The 20,087-nt window shown below is 50.9% G+C and overlaps 1 protein-coding gene across 1 annotated transcript; it reads left to right on the forward strand.

The window, feature by feature from the left end:
• The first annotated feature begins 1,402 nt into the window (after window positions 1–1,402).
• On the forward strand, window positions 1,403–14,384 carry RFC3 (replication factor C subunit 3). The gene is made up of 9 exons (XM_053665632.1): window positions 1,403–1,582; window positions 3,808–3,945; window positions 6,035–6,102; window positions 7,804–7,901; window positions 10,497–10,678; window positions 12,511–12,647; window positions 12,739–12,837; window positions 13,040–13,109; window positions 14,095–14,384. The coding sequence occupies exons 1-9, from the start codon at window positions 1,496–1,498 to the stop codon at window positions 14,284–14,286; spliced, it is 1,071 nt and encodes a 356-aa protein (XP_053521607.1). The 5' UTR covers window positions 1,403–1,495; the 3' UTR covers window positions 14,287–14,384.
• The last annotated feature ends 5,703 nt before the right edge of the window (window positions 14,385–20,087 follow it).

Raw genomic sequence — 20,087 nt, forward strand, 5'->3', positions numbered from 1 at the left:
AATGCTATTTAGGCTTAATGCCTCCACTAAAATATCAAAGTATTTTAGGGTATACACCTATACCCACACAACTCTCACTTCTCCCACTGTCCCAACTCCGTGTACCATAAATCAGGAAAGGAACACATGTCTGTGTCTCAGGCCACTGGCACCGTCAGCTGTGTCACCATGCAGGCAGGATCTCCCTCTAGTTAATCCAAAGTACTGTGGTACCCTCTCATGGTCCACTGGCAAGAGTTCTTTGTACCCAGTTCCAGTCAAAGTCTCTCCTGCTTTCCAGGCCACGCGGCCAAAGAGGGCACCCCAAAGCCGCGTGGGCCTCTTTTACCGAAGCTGCAGGGGTCCTCACTCCACCAAAAGCATGTGTCTTTCTTCTTCACCTGGCTGCAAGGATCTCCATTCTGGCAAAGCTGTGTGGTACTCTTTCACTCTGCTGAAACCACGTGGCTCTTCCTTTCATCTGGCGGCCGGGGTCTGCACTCTGGCCAAAACCGCATACCTTCCCCCCCTCTTCACCTCAGCAAGATGGAGTCTTAACTCAGCTGAGACCGAGTAGCTCCCTCCTTCAATGGCTGCCCCGTCTGGGTTTAAATCTCCACACCCATCCTCCTTTGCGGCCCCATTTCTGACTCCTCCTATAATCAGTTACACCTGCCAGGACTCTCCTACCCTCCCAGCTTTACTGGGCTGCCATCATTAGTCTTGGCAGATATGGCCCCATGGTGGGGAGCCAATCAATTCCAAGCTCTCTCGCAGATGCTGTAACTTGGGGGACCTGCCCCTAGTTACATCCTGGGTAGAAGCCACTCCCTTCTTCCTGGCTCAAAGCATGGCCAGAGTTATTGAACATAGCTATAAAACCAGTTAAAGGTTATAAGTATGTTAAATGACCACTCCAGAGGTTAGCTGCAAAACTGTTGCTATGCAAAACAGCTCTCAATGGCCCTGCTCCATTTGTTCCTTCCCCGGGGTGGGGGGACGCATCTTATTGTTTCCTGGACACCCTGAGCTCTGGACCACATCCCAAATCCTTTTCTGGGGCCCCCCTCTTAGCTGCACCCTGTTACAGTATCAAAAACAGGAGCCATACAAGGTCAGCATTTTGTAAGTTTCTGCTGCAGGCAGAAGTGAATGAAAGAACAAAGGAAAGGAATCAAGGAGAGTGGCTTCTCTGAGGTCCCTAGCACTCGGGCGCCTAGGGGGCGCCTAGGGTGTCGGGGTCAAGTTTCAAATTCGGCCAACTGTTCCTGGACTATCACCCTCAGTGAGAACAAAGGAAAACGGATGGAAAGAAACAATGGATAACCAGCACCACGTGGCCCTGAAGCCGCGCGCGCCTAAGTCTGTCTCCACTAGGCATCCGTCCTCCTTTATGCGCCGCGGCCGGCGGTGACGTCACGTGGCTGGGATCTCGCGGGAAAAAGGGTCTTGACTTCAGGGTGCGCGGCGGGCGCGCGCGGGACTTTCAAGCTTCCGACCCAGATCGGCAGCTGCTATGAGCCTCTGGGCGGACAAATACAGGCCCTGCTCACTGTCCCGGCTGGACTATCACAAGGACCAGGCGGCCCAGCTGCGCAACCTGGTGAGCGGGCGGGGCGGGGCTCGGGGGGCTCGGACCGAGGGGTTCGGGGGCGGGTTTCGGGGATCCAGGGGCGGCCCCGCCCGGGCGTCCCCCGATCCCGGGATCCTGCGTTTCCGGCCGCCTCCCGAGGCGACCAGGGCTAGGGGGAGCAATGAAACAGGGGCCGGGATGGTGTGGAGACGAGCCCTGTGTTTGTAAACAAGGAGGGGCGGGCCGGGGATTGTCGTCTAGGCGCGGCAAGTCCAACGAGCAGTGAGGGAGCCCTGGATGCAGATTCCTGGGGGCGAGTGGAACAGGGAGAGGGGACCCCAGGCACGAAGTCGACGAGGCAGCAGTGTGCACCGCCAGCCTGGGACCCGCCCAATGCCGGTGCAGCCGGTACCCGGGGGCTGCGGGGACCGGGCGTGCGGCGGGGTGCGGAGCCTAACCTCCGACCGAACGGGAGAGGCAGCCCTTGGAGGCTTCAGAGCGGAGAAGGGACGTCAGTTCCGTGACGTTTCACCGCTGGCTTCAAGTTTCGGTGTCGTTGTCCCTACTTACAAATAGGAAGGTATTGGGTTTATTCGTTTCTGAGGTCATTTCTAATGTGACAATAAAAGAGGACGTATCAGCTTGTCCTTCAGTGTAATACCTTATGGAAAGTCCCCCCACCCTGAACTGTCTAATGGCCCAGTGTTGTGACAAACGGAATTTTGTGGGGAATGGACAGGGAAGAAGGGTCTTGAGAAAACTCTAGTGTCTGTGGAAGCCACTTATCTGCCCCTTTTATGGACCTGAAAGGAGCGTGTGGTGATAAATGTGTTTTTGCTCAGCAGTTACAGGTACTAAGTACTTTGTGAAGACAGTTTTTTCTCTTTAATTTCTCTTTAATCACTCCATCCATACTACAGTTTAAAATAGGTCTATTATGCCTATTTACTTTATTTATAGACAAACTGCATTTTTTGTTACAGTAGCTTCACTTGAATTTTCTTAGACAAAGGATACATTATATTTTATTTCCTATGACTTTTCTTTTTACACAATTTGGAATAAATGTTTTGGACAAAAGTTTAAGATACTGGTCTTATGTATTAACAGATTAGCTTTTAAAAAATGTTTACCCATTTCTCGGTGAATCAACTATGAAACATTTAAAGCATAACTTTAGTTTTGGTTAGCTGGAAGGTCAAAAGCAAAGTATTTGTCAGGTCAAACAGCCAGTATTTGGGGGGCCTGTACTATTTTCCATGCCCTGTATTAGGTGAATAGTTCCTTTCCTCGAGACAATAAAAATCTACTGTACCAAGCATTTCTGTTAAGATACGTACGTCATTTTCTTCTATACTTCTAAAAGTTACTTACCAAAGTTTTGCTCCAGAAGACTTTGTACACTGTACACCTGAGGCCCAGATGAACTCTTGTCAATTGGATCGCCTTCCTGTTGTGGATTCTTAAGCCCCAAAGCCACTGGGGGGGCTTTGTAAACACACTTTTGCCTTGCACTCCATACTCCTACCAGCACACAGGCTGACTCTGCCTCCTGGTTTGCACTTCCAGAAGCTTCCCCTTGCTGACACCCCTAAGCATCTGAAATGCCTGGGCATTCATGTCCTCCCTCCCCGCAGCAGGCTTCAGCAGGGACTGAGGAGAGATAGCATGTGAGACTCCGGCTTCCGCACCCTTGGTGGCGGGGGCGTTGGGGTCAGTGCTGTGGTGTGTTTGACACCAGGCCCCGGGGTCTCCCAGCAGAGTCCAGCCCCTGGTGCCTAGAATGGGATTGATGTTGATGATACGCTCTGCCTTCCTTTGCTTCCCCACAAAATTTTTCTTTCTCTAATAAACCAGATGCACTCAGCTCTTACCAAAGGGACTGTTCGTGGAAGCCCAGACTAAGGCAGGTATTGATCTGTTATTGAATCATACTGGATGGAACAGGCCCAGTAACCTGTGTTCCAGTTTACAAAGGCTTCTGGGAGATCGGGCAGTCAGCGGGTTTGGGGGCCCTTAGTCTCCAGCGTGCGGCGGTGTAGCAGGAGGGCACTGTGCTGGGTATGTAATTATGTAGAGTTAATGCCAGGGAATAACCTTTTCAGCATCCAGAAGTAATTTTAAAAAATCACTATATGTACATTCATACACACATACATATCTGAAGTTTCATAAGCAGGGACTCAAAATACTGATACTTAAGAAGTTTAATTCCACTACGTCATTAGGGCAAATGCCTTGTGTTTTTTTTCCAGGTGCAATGTGGGGACTTTCCTCATCTGTTAGTGTATGGACCATCAGGTGCCGGTAAAAAGACAAGAATTATGTGTATTCTCCGTGAACTTTATGGTGTGGGAGTGGAAAAACTGAGAATTGAACATCAGACCATCACAGTAAGCATTTCACTCTGAGGCCTTCCAAATACTGGGTTGGCCAAAAAGTTTGTTTGGTTTTAAGTAAAAATACAATAAAAAACATATTTTTTATTTTTACCAATAACTTTATTGAACACTCTATTTACCTTTTTGTTCCACTACCTTCTGCCATCTTTCAGGCAATTTCACACCTCCATCTTTCCAAAACTTTTTATCTCTTTGAGCAAAGAACTGTTCCAGGTGCCTTTGCAGTCCTCCAGGGAATTGAAATTTTTTCCATTAAGAGAATTTCGTAAAGACTGAAATAAGTGGAACTCCGAAGGCGCAGTGTCTGATGAACACAGCGGATGAATCAGAACTTCCCAGTGAGGCTGCGACAGTTTTTGTCTGGTCATCAGAGAAACACGCGAACTTGCCTTATCCTGATGGGAGGTTCTGCCTTTTCTGCTGACTAATTCCGGATGCTTTTTGTCGAGTGCTGCTTTCATCTGGTCTAATCGGGAGCAGCACTTGTTGGAATGAATCGTTCAGTTTTCTGGAAGGAGCTCGCAGTAGAGGGGTCCCTTCCCGCCCTCCCCATACACGCACACACACACCATCTTTTGTGCACGAAGACCGGCCTTTGGTGCGGTTGGTGGTGGTTCCTTTCACTGCCCCATGGTCTCTTCCATTCCACATTATGGCAAAGAATCCACTTTTCATTGCCTGCCATAATTTGTTTTAAAATAGAATGTTTTCATTGCATTTAAGTAGAGAATCACATGTGGAAATACGGTCAAGAAGGTTTTTCCCACCTAACTTATGGGGAACCCAAACCTGAGAGCGGTTAACATGACGAACTGGTGCCAATGATCTCCAGCGCTGGGACTGAATGTTTGAACATCGGCAGCTGTCTCCCGTGTGGTGTAACATTGGCTGTTCTCAGTTCATGTCTGTTTGCTCTCAACTTCACCTGGTCTGCCTGACCGGGGAGCATCAACGGGCGAGAAATCTCCAGCACGGAACTTCACAAACCATCTTCAACTTGTTCAGTCACAGCCCCTTCTCCACACACTGAACAAATCTTGTTTTGCATTTCAGTTGAATTTTTATCTTTCTTGAAATAATAAAGCATAATATGCCAAAAATGTTGCTTATTCCATCTTCAATATTAAAATGGCTATACAAAAATTCACCAATTTTGGTAAGTTTTTTTTAATGCACTCTGAGATGACAGCTATCACAATACAGTCAAACAAAATTGTTTTGAATGAAGTTAAAGACAACTTCATTCAAAAACATATGGAAAAAACGTAACGGACTTTTTGGCCAGCCCAGTGTTTACCATGGCACGTGCGTACTGTGTACAGAGCAGTCGGCAGGAAACAAAGGCTGCAACACCTGCTGCAGATGGGGGTGCTGGGGAGGGGCACTCACTGCCGGGGAGCAGTGGGCCGAACTGGTTTTTGGAAGGGAGGTTGGTTTTACACCCACATAGAACTTTAGGAAACGCATCCCCTTCAACCCAGGAAATTCTGTACTGGGAACCTATTGCACAGAAATAAAAGTGCAGGAGATGTGTGCAAGGGTGTTAATCGTGGAATTGTTCCAGAGGCAGAAGGCAAGAGGCAAGACGCCATCAGTGCGGCTGGTTAAGTGTACCTGTAGCAGCCACCCGTGACACCCTGTCGCAGTTGTCCCAGAGGGGTTGCCTGGGTGTTAAGTGGAAAAGAAAAGCAAAACGAATGTGCCTGCCTCTCATTTTTCACAAGAGACACTGACATGGTATAGACACATAGGTGTACGTGTGTGTTAAGGGAGAGGCTGTAAAAGAACACGGGCGGGCTGTGTGCGGAGATTGTGTGCTGATGCCTGGAGCTGGTTTGGGGATTTCCGGAGGTGGAGGGGAAGCGTGATCACAGTGAAAGCAGGGTGCATATGAAGTCGGTGTGAAAACGTGTTTGCACAGTAATGAACACAGGGTTAATGAAGTGAAGACCTTAGCGGTGATTCTCAGAGTTTTATTTCAGTAAGTACAAATTGTCTATTTAGAAAAATCAGTGAAATACACAAAAGAGGACAAATAGCTAATAATCAAATGTTAAAACATCTACTTTTTTGTCCACAGACTCCATCTAAAAAGAAAGTTGAAATCAGCACTATCGCGAGCAATTACCACCTCGAAGTTAATCCCAGGTAAGCTGCTACTGTATAGAAATCGCATTTTTAGAATAGTGGTGCTCAGGGGTTTTTTTAAAGAGCAGAACTCTTTCTCAAAACGCGTGTACGAAAATCCAGTGCGTGAAACTGGTGAAAGTGAAGCTGCCCTGTGTGAAATAGCCTAGAACCTTCCGCTGTGCCTTCTTGCTGAGACCCTGTCATTCAAATAGTTTTGGAAATTGTCTTTGCTCTGTGGGGCTTAAGTACGTTACATAGTTTTGAAGATACATGGACTCAGGACTGTTTAGCAGAGCGTGTCTAAAAAGTTTGTAATGTCTGGAGCGAGCATTTCACAAAGTGAAATTGGGTGGCCACGCCTCGGCCAGTCCTTCCATTCAGTTTGTTGATTAGAGGATGTTACCGTAGTTTGGCCAATGTTCGCGTTCTCTGTCGTGAGGCGGTGAGATTGGGGTCCTGCTAAGGGGCATGTGGAGGACGCGTGTTGCCACCGGGAGGTGCTGCCGAAGTGGATGGTGTGGAAACGATTGCAGTGGCAGCAGAGTTGGTGGGCTTCGGGCCCCAGTGAGGTAGGTGTTGGCAAAGGAGAACAGTCGGGGTCCGGGTCCGGGTCAGGCAGAGGCCCCTCTGCTTTAGAACTGTGCACGGAGGGATGGAAGTATGAGCCGGTCTGCACCAAGTGTAAGGCCCGCTGAGAAAAGCTTTGCGTGGGTCGTTATGTCAGGTCCTCAGAAATACCCTAACAGGTGTCACTATTATTTTCCCTAACGTCAAAGAAAATGAAGAGGAAAAGGTTGGTAGGAAGGGTCTGATCATTGAGGTAGAGGAAAGGGAGATGTTTCGGGTCTTGACTAGAAAATGATCATGAACAGACACTCAGGGCTCACTGATCAGATAACAGTGCATTGGGAGAGAGCCATGGGGCCCGGAGGTGGGAGTGTGGGGGGGTGAAGTTGATGGCTCTGCCCTCCTCTCTCCCTGAGGCCTCTGTAGCCAGGGCGGCGGTCAGCCCGTGAGCCGATCAGTTTTCGGTGTTTGGGATTGACGTTCAGCCTGAATTAACCAGGGGGTTTGTGTTGGGTGGTGAGGCACGCGGCTCAAGTGCCAAAGCAACGCGTGGGCGTGAATGATGGGTGATGCCTGTAGTGAGTCCTCCGTCTCCGAAAAGTTCTGTCTTGTGTCCTAACCTCCCTCCCGCACGGAGTGAGCGCCGTGCTGGGGGCAGGCCTGTGTAGACTCGGCTCTCAGATCTCTGTGGTCCTGCTGAGGGGGCAGGAGAGTGGGGGCTGAGTTTGTTTCAGAGTTATTTTTATATTTTGAGTAATTACAGGTAATTAAGAAATTAGTTGTAACTGATTAGTAACTCTAGTGTGTACAGGAGTATTAAAGTAATTGACAAATGCTTGATTATTATTGTTGCCCTTTTAAAGTAACAGTAAACTTAAAGGAACGTATTTAATGTTTTCAATTATGTTAATTAAATTGTAATTGAGTATTGGAATATTGTTGGCATTTTTAATAACTCTAAAATATCTGTTTTAAAGTTTTATGAATGTAATTGGCTGTTACTAACTTTGATTTCAATTGTAACTACTTAAGATCTTCAACATTTTCCTTGTAACAGCATTAAGAATAAGGGCATGATACTTGGAAGTTATTTACGTGTATATATGTACATGTAAAATACATATTTTTTAACCACAACTTCTGTCTTTTCAGCGATGCTGGGAACAGTGACCGGGTGGTCATCCAGGAGATGTTGAAAACGGTGGCCCAGTCCCAGCAACTCGAGACAAACTCCCAGAGGGACTTTAAAGGTATGTGACAGACAGGTGTCTCTTCGTTAGCGGCCGCTCCAGCTGTGAGGGCCAGCGTCCGGGGAGAACTGGGTGGGGACTCGTGCATGTCACCTGTGTGTCACCCTCTGTTGTGTGAGTAGCAGCAGCTCCTTCTGGGGACTGGGAATCTGAAAGTGAGGAAAAGGGTTGTTGATTTCCAGGCTCACGGGAGTTTGCATACGGGTCAGCGGGGTTGAATTTTGGTGGAAAGAGGCCCATGATATGCTCCTCGTTTGTTATTTTAGAACTAGATGAATAATGAAAAATGCTTTATTTAAAATAAGAGATTAAACGATTTGTAAATAACTATTCTTAGGATCAGGGTTACATGTTTGTTATTGAATATTCAAATACAAGGAAAGTTACAGCCAGCCACAGCCCCGTCCTGGAGGGACGGTTACTGTGGCGCATTTGTCGTCCCCCCATGTCATCTCCGTGCGCACACGCGGGCAAACACTTACGGACGACCTGGCGATCGATGTGCCCACACTCAGTGCTGTTGCCACGTGTGCGGGGTTCCCCGTCTGGAGTGGCGTGTCAGCGTGCCCCGCCCCATGCGCTCGGCGGTGCTGTGGGTCGTCCTTCCTGGTCTTCGTCGGGTTGTGAAGAAGTTAGGTGGCGGCTTTTTTCATGAGTGATGATTTGTTTCTTTTGCTCATTGCTCCTTTTACATTTTTGTGAATTGCCTGTGTGTATTCTGGCCTATTTCTCATCTTTCCTACTCAGTCTGTATTTCAAAATAATTTGATATTTACTTCCCTGTTTTTGCTACTGTAAATGGATTTGTTTCATATTTGCTTTCTTATTTACATATATGACAGCTATTGATGTTTACGTCTTAATTCTATATGCTACTGTGTTATTAAATTCTCTTAACTGTTTGTAGCATTTTAGGTTTTTCAGATATGCATTCCTGTCGTCTGTAAATATGCTCGGTTTTTCCTTTCCAGTTTGTGTGGCTGTCACTCTTTCCTTGTCCCGTTAGCTCAGCAGCCCCTCCGGTCACCAGTAGAGACTGGACATGTTTGTCAGGACTGGAGAGGGCCTTAAGTTTCCACCTGGAGTCAGGTGCTGGCTGAGGTCGGTCTGTCTGATTGAGGTGAAACACGCCCGTTGCTTTCTCTTTTATGGGGCGCCTCCGACACGAGTGCGTGTTGCAGTTTTCAGACGCTGCGTTTGCATCCACGAGTGAGTGAGTGTGGTTTTTCCTCTTGGTTCCGTGGCTGTGACGGCTGGTGGGTTACACCGAGTTGCCTTTCGGGAGGAGACCCGGCTGGGCCGTGTGTTAGCTTTCCACATCTGCTGCTGCTTTCTGACTCCAGGTGTGTGTTTGTGCCGCCTGGTTTTCGCCTTCCGTTCTGTGCTGTTTGGGTTGCATTTCGGGATCAACCCCCCCCATCTCTGTTTCTCCCGTGCGTTCAGTTTGGGTTCCGTTCCCAGACTTCCTCCTCGCTGTGAACTCGGGCTTGGGGGGCGCCTCCTGTTGTGTTTGCCGTCTGCTGCTCTCTTGCACTCGCTGCCTCGGGTTCCTTGCTCTCGGCCGTGGGTGGGTCCCCGTGGGTGCCGGTCCCAGGCTGGCCCTCGGTGCTTCCCAGGTGCCCTGGAGGGCGAAGAGGGTCCTGTCCTGGAGGCCGGAGGGGGCGGGGTGGGGGTCCCGGCCTCTTCCTCCCACGCTAGTTGGTTTGCGCTCACTCCTGTTCGAGGTTCTCAGACAGAACTTGTCCCTGAGGTTTGACCCACGTGGTTGTGGTCTTTGGTTTGGGCGTCCCTAGTGCTGTCTGTCTGAATGGGCAGATTCAGATGCCGCAATGCTACCGCCGCCGTCTAGACTGGCAGTGGTGCCCTGGCAGTCGGCGTCAACTCACTGGGACGGGTGATGGGAGAGCCGCGAGTGATGAGGCATCTTCTCTCTCGGATGGCGTCATGACACACAAGTTTTAGCGGCTGTGACAGGTGGGCGAGCAAGCGCCAGGTGCTGGGATGCGTTTTCCCGTCCAGATGCGACCAGTGCCGAGTGTGATGAGTTCTGAGGCCGAGCGCGGGTGCCAGGGTGACGGGTGCGGCGAGAACCGCAGCCGGATTCGGTCTGTGCCTGCGAGTGTTCCTGGAACACTCAGGCCGTTCTCCGTTGTGGCCGGCGGAGACCTGCTGCACAAGCCACCAGACGCCTCCAGGCCTTGCAAGCTGCTCGTGTCTCTGTGCTGTTGTTTCCCGCAGGACAGTCCGTAGAACACTGAGATCCAAGATGTTCCGCAGCCGTGTCCTGCTGACGTAGGATGTTTGGGGGAACCGTAGCGCCATACATCCTTGTTTGGGCTATTTTTTTAGTGCATAAAAATAATAAAAAGGCTGCAGTGAATTTTATAGCAGGTAACCTCTTTATTTAGCCTGGAGTCACATAGGCTTATTATAGAATTTTTAAAATTATTTTCACTACACCTATAACTTTTATATGTCTTTGCCAAAGGCAAGAGTAGTATATAAGGGTAATTGTTCGGATTTCACGCTGAACACTGAGGAGGAAGGAGGAGGTGGACACTCAAGTTAAAGTTGGCCGTGTTCCTCCTTGCCCAGTGGTCCTGCTGACGGAGGCCGACAGACTCACCAGAGACGCGCAGCACGCCTTGCGCAGGACCATGGAGAAGTACATGGCCACCTGCAGGCTGATCCTGTGCTGCAGCTCCACGTCCAAGGTCATCCCGCCCATTCGCAGCAGGTGCCTGGCAGTTCGCGTGCCCGCTCCCAGCGTTGAGGAGGCAAGTCCAGCCACGCGTTTGCTTTTGTGAGAACACGGCACGGCGTCTCAGTACTTCGGGGACGTCTCTGTCCTGGGTGCTGTCCTGGGTGCTAACTGTCAGTAGACGCGCAGTCCAGTGTATACGAGGCCTGTCCAGAAAGTAGTGTGTAGTGTGACAAACACGTGTATTGAAGAAGATACAAGAAACACTGTACATAGGGCAGTGACACCTCAGTCCCCTTCACAGTAGGCACCTCGGGCCCTCACTCAGTTCTCCCAGTCGCCATCAGCTGCCCTGTTGTATTTACCTGAATCTTATCAATGGTCTGAAATCTCTTCCCTTTCAAAAGTGATTTTAGTTTTGGGAAAAGCCATAAGTTACAGGGCGTCCAGTCTGGGCTGTGAGGGAGCTGAGTCACCTGGGTGATTTAATGTTTCACCAAAAACCACATGAGATGCGATGCATGAGACGTGATGCGTGAGCGGGTGTGTTGTTGTGACGAAGCCACCAATCACCAGTTGCCCACAGCTGCGGCCTCTGAATCATTTGAATAGTTTCCATGGAGGAATGTTCAGGCTTAATACAAAATTTGAGGCAGATTTGTCGCTCTACTCACTGAGTCGTTTTGAATGTGACAGCCACACAGTGCACATGCTCACTCCACAGTGTGAGCTGACTAGTAGTACAGTGACGTCATCATTGTTCACACATGCACATTCCAGCCCACTCTCCTTGCTGCCAGGTTACATCCAGGTTGTGCAAACCGTTCTCACTAGATTAACAGTGGCTGGGCTTTTTCTAGACAGACCTCGTATAATAGTAAATTCCAGATGCCAATATATAAAAACTGTGCTTTGCTTTGAATTATCTTTCACCTTAAACAGGTAGATACTGAGAGTTTTAACTGGATTAGGGAAGGTCAGTTATTAGTATCTTCCACATCACCCTGACTCCCCTGACTCTGGAACAGACCTGAGTAGGGAGAGGCAGGCCTGGTAAGGACGTGGTGGGGGACGTGCCCTGCTGGGGAGGCCCAGACTCAGTGAGAGGGCGTGGAGCAGGCCACGGGGGTCCGCAGGCGTTCCTGTGGGAGGGGCGTGCAGGGTCCGGTCACTGCAGCGGCTCTACTGACTGGAGAACGTCACTCACAACTGCAGACCTACCTCTGCACCCCCCGCCCCGTCCATGTTAACAGCTATTGATACAAATGCTAACTCACATTGAGCGCAGGCCTGTGAACCAAAGGATCACAATTCGATTCCCAGTCAGGGCACATGCCTGGGTTGCAGGCCAGTTCCCAAAAGGGGACACACGAAAGGCAACCACACATTGCTATTTCTCTCCCTCTCTCCTTCCCTTCCCCTCTAAAGATAAATAAATTTTTTAAATCTTTAAAAAAAAGAAAGAAATACAATAAGTGGCTTCCTTGCTGTTAATAGACTCGGGGCAATTTCATGCAACATTGTATTAACTGCAAAGTGTTAAATACCTTTATTTACATGCAGTTGTAAATGCTTTAGGAGTGATGCAGGTGAAAGGGTCTGTGAATCCAGCGGGGTCGCAGGGTTCCCTGTTCACCTGGGCCCTGTTCCAGTGGACGTCCATGCGGACAGCACCTCTGGGGTGCGCGGACTCAGCCCCGGGGTCTTTCCCGGGCGGCCTCGCCCTTCTCCTGGTGCGGGACCAGCTGCTGCCTCTTCCTGGCAGCTGGGCTAGACCCTGGCTTCTGCTGAGGGGGCAGTGGGGGGGGGCATGCCGGCGTGGGGGCGGGTCTGCAAAGATGTCGTCAACAGGGGTCTGAGTGAGCCGTTTGACAGGTGGCTCCTTTTTGGTAATCGCTTTGTTCGTAGATTTGCGACGTGCTGTCTGCCGTGTGCAAGAAGGAGGGCCTGAGCCTGCCCCCGCAGCTGGCCCGCAGGCTGGCCGAGAAGTCCTGCGGGAACCTCAGGAAAGCCCTGCTCATGTGCGAGGCCTGCCGCGTTCAGCAGTGAGTGTGGCCGCGCCCCCGCGCAGTGCCTGCCTGGGCGGGGGGCCCGCCTCCGTCCCGGTGACCGGGTCTTCTTTCCGCCACCACATAGGTACCCCTTCACCGCAGACCAGGACCTCCCTGAGACCGACTGGGAGGTGTACCTGCGGGAGACCGCCAACGCCATCGTGAGCCAGCAGACCCCGCAGAGGTAGCTGCGCGAGGGGCCCCAGGGGCTGGGCCTCCCGCTGCTGCCGCTGTTCTGTGGAAAATGAAGAACATGCCTTATTTTACAGAAAAAAACTAAATGGACTTTTTGGCCAACCCAATATAAAGTAAAATAGGTCAGGAGGTACTTGGAAAAATCACCTGTTATTTTTATTAAAAAATATCACTATTTATGTTTTACGTAGGCTCCTGGAAGTTCGTGGAAGACTCTATGAGCTTTTAACTCATTGTATCCCTCCCGAAATCATAATGAAGGTAACTGGACTTCTCATCTGGAACCTTTCATATGCGTGAACTTCGGGCGGGCGGTCACGGGGCTTGCGGTCCTCAGGTAGCACGGTCCCCTCTCACCCAGGCCATTGCTGGGGAGTGAGCACGGGGAGGTCAGCAGTAGCTTTGCTGGGGGTTCTGTTTCATCGGACGGAGACTTGGAGGTTAAAAGGAGGGACCAAGTCGGTGGCTGAGGAGTCAGTGGTCCAGACGGCCTGGCTGGGTGCGGGAGGGGAGTGGGCTGAAGGACAGGCAGCGGCTGAGCTGCGTCTGGGCCGAGGCGTGAGGCAGGCACAGCTTCAGAGTGTGGCTGTCGGCTCCCTCGGTAGAGTAGTCGTTGGGACGTGCAGGGGGTTGTTGATTTATATTTACCTGGTAACATTCACATGAGAAAGTTCAGATGCTGCCAACTGTACAAAAAAAAGTAGAAGTCTGCCCATTCATTTCCATAAGGATGACCAGCTTTGCAGACCTGTGTGCTGTCCACACAGACATGAGCCTGTGTGTGTGTGTGTGTGTGTGTGTGGTTTCACACACTTCATGGTGCCCTGCACTGTGTTCTCCTTCACGTCGCAGCGTGGACTCGCTTCACGACAGCACGTTCACCTCGCTCTCTAGTGGGAGGGGTGCCATCGTGTAACTGCCCCTGGTTTGCTTTGACAGCCCCCTAGTGGTGGCGCTGGAGGTTGTCTGTGGGTGCTCCATACAGTCGACCGTGCCGTAGGGAGCGTCCTGGCGTTTCAGTCTCTGTGCCCCGGTACGTTTGAGTGTTTGGAACCTGGAGCATGCTGGGTCATCACCACACTCAGCCCTTCGCTTTTGGGTGAAGACTTCTAGTCCATACAGGAGAATTCAGGATGTCACAAATAAAAAAAGAGCCTATTTCTGTTTTGAAGGAGAGAAGGACAAGCTTTTCTGGCCAGTACCTGCTAAACGATTGCCGTTTTAATTACCGGTTGTCTTTCTGTAGGGCCTGCTCTCGGAACTTCTGCACAACTGTGACGGCCAGCTGAAGGGGGAGGTGGCCCAGATGGCAGCTTACTACGAGCACCGCCTGCAGCTGGGGAGCAAAGCCATCTACCACCTGGAGGCTTTCGTGGCGAAGTTCATGGCGCTTTATAAGAAGTTCATGGAGGACGGTCTGGAAGGCATGATGTTCTGACACTCGTCCGTGACCCTTCCTGCTGTGTCCCAGCGTCCGCCTTTGCGGTCCACGCTCCTTGGCAAGGTTGAGGAGGAAATAAACTTAACTTGACTTCACGGCCTCCCGTTTGTGTCTTTTGTAGTAATTCCTCTGTGAGCCGTTTGCCCTTGTTCCTCCCCCACTTTGTGTTTGGTCTACGGCAGGGGCTCGGCTGAATCCTCAGAGCCTGGGGCCTGCGGGAGGGCGTCTTCGCGGGACAGCTCTGAGTGGTGTCTTTAATTTGGGGCATCCACAGCACTGAGTTGAACAAAAGGTTTCATATCCAACAACAGTGGAACTGCCTGTGGGAGGGTGTTGGGGGACCCTCTTGTAGCAGTTTGTGAGGGCCGGGAGTTATTTGATTGACAGACACTGCTACTCACGGAAAAAATGCAACAGGTTTAGCCTTACGGGAACCTGTCTGGTCAGGAGAAATGAGCGTTACTTTTGGGGGGGGGGCACTAGCCAGGCCCCAATTAGCTCTCAGCCCTGGGAGCCCCCCACATGAGAAGGGATGTTGGTGTTTTAACAGAAGTGGGAAGGTGAGGTTTGAATGAGGTAGGATTTTTAATTTGGTGAAAAGGAAACTAAAAAATAATAATAGAATTTAAATGCTTAAAGCGGTGTACTTGGAGGCGTGAGAAGTCCTACGGTGCGTGTTTCTCCACAGCAGCGCTTGGGGGAGGGGACCCGTGGACCAGCACCAGCATCACGGGGTGGGGGGGACAGTCAGGCCTCCCCCCAGCGCTGAGTCACAACCCGGGGCTGAGCCTCCCTGGCTCTTAGTGGGACCACCCTGGCAGAGAGGGGTCTCTAATTCACACCTGAGCTGGAGAAAGCAGGCTCAGAAACAGTGGGTGTGGCTGAGACAGACCTACCTGTCCCACAGGAACAAGAGCTTCCTACCCAGCAACCCTCCTTAGTGACAGGGCTGCTCGGGCGCCCCTTGTGGACAGAGGTGTGCAGTGCAGGATGAGATACCAGGGGCTGCACTGGTTCTTTACACACATCACGAATGGCCTTACTGACCTACGCACTAAGAGTTACCTCTGTCCTGTGTGAGAAGAAGCTGCTTTGAGTCGCCGTGACTTCTGAGGTCTTGGAGCTCCAGGCACAGAAACAGACGCTGCCTAAGGGACCCTAGTACTGAGCAGAATAAGAAATTGAGGCATGGTTTTGTTTAGTAATTGAACTTCGCTCTTAGAAATACAACACTTGACTTTAGTTCCCCTGGATTTCAATGTCTGTAACTTCAACCTTTATGGGAATTTAATCTTGGGATTTTATAATCTTTGGATTTTGGAAAATTCCTTTCCTGAAGCATCTCTTTTATTATGGAAGTATCCTTACGATAACAATCTCAACAGCACCCCTGGCATGCTCCATCGCACAGCATGCCTGGACCTAATTTCGAATGGAAGAATAGTGGATACATTTTCCACTTCCGGCACGGTGAGGAGTCTTGGTTGGTAGATTGAGTGCGTTGTTCTGACCCACTGCACGTTCTCCTGGGGACGGTGTGCAGGCCGCCTGCCACCCACACGGTGAACCCAGGGGGAGATCAGAGAGCAGAGACTGGTGGTGGGAGCCACCTCGTGAAGGTGGGAGCAGAGTCCTGGGGCCGGCAGCCGCAGCTCTTGCTGGCCCTGGCCTTGCTGCTGAAGCCCAGTGAGGAAAGAGCCAGAAGGCCAGGGGTGGGGGTAGGGTTCACCTCCTCTGCTTTAGCTGTGGGGCTGAGAGGGTTCAGCTCCTTAGGACTCTGGGGACGCCTGCCACCCTGGTCCCTCTGCGGGACAGCTGAGCCTGAGTGCCCTCAGGAGGAGCTGCTGGGCTTGCTCAGCCGCACCCCTCCTCCCGGGGGCACTACATTCTTTCCTGTTACTCTGCGCCTGCGGGGCCTGCTCTGGAATCGTGGGGCCCCGCCCCAGGTCCAAGTTAGGGGTCCCAGCCTGGCAAGCAGGGTCTCCCAACTCGACCTCTGTCAGAGGCAGAAGGGATGCTTTGCCTTCGCCTTTTCTCTCGTTCCGACCCCTGATGTACCTCCTTCCTCTCTGTTCAAACCCAGTTTGATTTCTTTCTCAGAGGCCTTACTTTTCTTTCTTTCTTCTTTTTTTGAGCCTTTAATTTTCTCATTGGAAATACAAATAAATTCAACAAATGGTTATTCAGAACCACCGTCACTGAGGTGGGCCTGGGGACACAGGAATCACATCACACTGGACAGCAGCTGCATGTTCATGTTATATCCACCGGACGCAAGAATAATTTTTGAAGACCTTTCAGGGTTTTGATCTTATTTTATTGGCCAAACTTAACCTGAGCAGGGGCAAACTCTCGGGGTGTCCAGAGGCACGGTGCCCAGAGGGCTGCAGATGAGAGTTGCGCCAAGCGCTTAGGGCTAAGTCCTTATATAGGGGTGCGCAAGCAAGCGTTGAACAGAAGCAGACGTGGCAGTTGGCCGTTTGCTGACAGAGACCGCGCACGGGAACAGGGTGGGGTTTCAAAATCCAAAGCTAAGCAGATTACAATCAGGCTGTTTTGCTGTGGTCAGGCTATGTTCTCAATTTCCCAGATCTCCACATTCACATGCTTCCGCATGACATTAGGAAAATACCCTCACCGTAAAGTGGGCGGCACAAACGTGGGGAGCGTCCGCCTGGGGCTTGGAGGCCGGCAGCCGTCACATCAGGGAGCGTAACGGCAGCAGTGACTGGGCAGCAGAGCTCTGGGTAATTCATGTTTTCTACATTTTCTGATGGTCTTCCCTCTAAGAAACATGCATTGTGTTTATAAATAAAACTATATGACATGTACATGCACTATATGTATACACATATTATAGTTTTAAATAAATAATGGTTTCCTGGCAACAGGCCCAGCAAATTGTGTCCCTCATAAAACCACACTAGGCCACGTGTGGATTTTGGAGGAGGGAGGGGAGGGGGGAGAAACCTGCAGTAGCCAAGCCCCCACAGGGAAGTCTGGGGCACCTGATGGGAAGAGGGCGGGAGTCCCGTGGTGCCAGGAGGGCGGGGCCGTGTCCAGGGCTCACTGGGGGCGGCTAGGTGGTTCTCCGCCCCTGTGCCAACCCCTGTTAAAACATCTGCATCAGCAACCTCCAAATATTTGCACGGTATTGAATTTTTATCCTAATTGTCCCTTCTGCAAACTTGACATTCACTGTTGTTGCAGACAGTCATCCTGGGACTTGGTCCCCAGACCCCTCGTCCTTCGGGTTGCTGGTCTCTAGACATGCTGCTGCATGTCCTCCACTTCTCACAGCGACGCAACCCTCTGCCCCCCCCCCCCCCCCCCAGGTCCAGGCAGCACGGAGAACGGAGAGGCTGGCTGCTCTTTCCCCCGAGGCTCCATCAGGAGAGAAGCCAGACAAATGCGAGGCCGCCTGCTTCATCTGTGGCCTGATTCGCCTGTCATGATTTTCCTCCAATCAGGGAGCGGTTGCTCTGGCAACAACCCTGTTATCTCCCGTGCAAGAACCTCCTGCTGGTTAGCCCTATTTCATTTTCACAAAATGAATGAGCCCTGCGGTGACTTCTTAAAGCAGCTCAGTCCTTTTTTCCGCTCTTGTTATGTACGAGGCACTCGAGCTGAGATGCTAGCGCATTTAAGAATGCGTCGTCTCGCAGACGACACACACACCAGCTAGCGGCCGCATGTTCATTTCAGGATCTGTTAGCACAGAGAGGATACACTCGATTTTCACGGGACTCTGAACTGATGATGCCCACGCAGGGGTTTCTTTCACAACAAGCCTGTTAATTGTCGGGAAGTGCAGGGAGGCTTTGCAAAGGGGCATTGGGGAGTCACTGCAGTTGGAGGCTGTGGGGACGGTTCTGCCGCAAGGACCCCCGCGGTGCCGCGCAGAAGTCCTGCGCCGGGTGCAAGTCTTCCCTCCGTGGTCTCTGCAGTCGCACTAACCCTGCAAATGTAGGAAGAGGCTTTGATGAGTGACAGGCCTGTCACTTCAGGGGTAGAAAGCCACCTGCAAACACAGGCTTCTTGCTGTTGTGTTGGGTGACGACAGGAAGAGGCGCCGCAGTGAAAACACGGTCACACAGTGCACAGATTTATCCAGTTCCCTGCATCTCGTCTTCGTGTTTCCGGACGAGGCGTTTGTCTTCCAGGCACTCAGAGACATCCCTCCCCTGTGCTCAGCACTTCCACCCAGCGGTTGGGCCCGTCTCCACCGAGGAGGAATCAGGCCTGGTCGTCAAAGCCAGTCTCCGCCGAGTCTTCCCAGGCAGTTTACTGAGGACCTGAGCAAAGTGGCATCCCCGAGGGACAGAGAGCGAACATGTTGTGGAGGGCGACTGCAGGGAGATCAACTCAGCAGCTGTTTCGGGGAGAGGAGCTTGGAGATTTCCCCAGACCGGCCTTCCTCCGCTTTCCATTTGCAGCTCCCGTCCTTTATACGTAGGCGTGTTCCTGTGTTTTCCGCCGGTTTTCTACATCGATAGGCTGCTTTTGGGAATCATTTTTTGTTAATCTGTATGTCTTCTGCTGACTCATACACACACATTAAAATACTTAAAAATGAGACAATGAAAGGTTACGGAATGCACATATAAATATATATGCACATATATAATACACAAAATTGTATTTTAATACTCATATTTTGTTATATACCTTGATGTACATATTTTGATGCATATCTTCTCCAAGTGTCTTAAATTCCTGAGTATTTTGATCTGGAATTGCCCATGCAGCTGGCAATTTAAACATCCTGTTGTTTCACGGGAAGTGGGGACATCAGCATCCCAAACTCTCATGACAGCGGCTGCTGCGGGGACCGCTGAGTCACCCCACCCAGTCCATCACTCCAGTTTCCAGCCGCACGCATTCGTCACAGAATGGAAATCACACACACGGCCTCCCAGTGCTGTGAGGGTCTATTATTTCTGAGAAATTCTCGCAAGACTTTTCAAGGTGGGTTGTGGACAAAAACTTCCTGCAGGTCCTTCAGGGTAACACTTCCCACAGGAAACTTCGGTTAGTCAGTCGGCATGTCTGGGAATATTTACAAATTCCTTTTGCTGAAAGACTATTTTTGTCACAAGTTTATAACCACATTGCTGTGTGCCCCCAACACTCGGTGTCGAACCCTGATCCTCAGAGTGATAAAATCTGGAGGTGTCCCAGGTGATCAGGTCGTGCGGGTGGAACCCTCGGGAATGAGATTAGTGTCTTTTTCTTTAAAAAATTTCTTTATTGATTTCAGAGGGAGGGAGCAGGGGCAGGTCAGAGCCGTCGGGGCATCTCCTGACTGGTGCTTCCTCCCCTGCTGCGTTGGATGGATCTGTGTGTTTTAACTAATTTTCTTCCACTTTCCCATCTTCTTTCTCCACACCATTTTCATTGGTTAGCCTTATATTTCAGGTCACAGGCTGTGGAACATTAAGCATTCAACAGAAACCGAGGAGAAAACGTTACTCAGAGATCTCAGGCTGGGATCTAAGAGCCGTGACTGGCCAGGCTGAGCGGGGGCTGCCTTCCCTCCCTGGGCCGGGAGCCTGGAAGTGTCCCGTCTGTCCCAGCAGCATCGTCACCCCAGGCAGGAGTGCTTCCCAGCGAAGAGCGTGTGCAGAATTCAGGTAGGAAGAGGACCGGCCCATGCTGGACACCTCTGTTGTTTGTCTTCTCGGCCCCTAACGCACTTGCAGTTCTGGGAAACCCCCCACCTGTGAGTCCAGGTGGAAGAGCAGCCCCCCTCCCGTTGTAGATACTGAAACAGCCCGTGCGTCCCCGGCCCGGGTGCT

Source organism: Artibeus jamaicensis, unplaced genomic scaffold (assembly GCF_021234435.1).
Source record: "Artibeus jamaicensis isolate MK-2021 breed Jamaican fruit bat unplaced genomic scaffold, CSHL_Jam_final contig_415, whole genome shotgun sequence".
Lineage (NCBI taxonomy): Eukaryota > Metazoa > Chordata > Mammalia > Chiroptera > Phyllostomidae > Artibeus > Artibeus jamaicensis.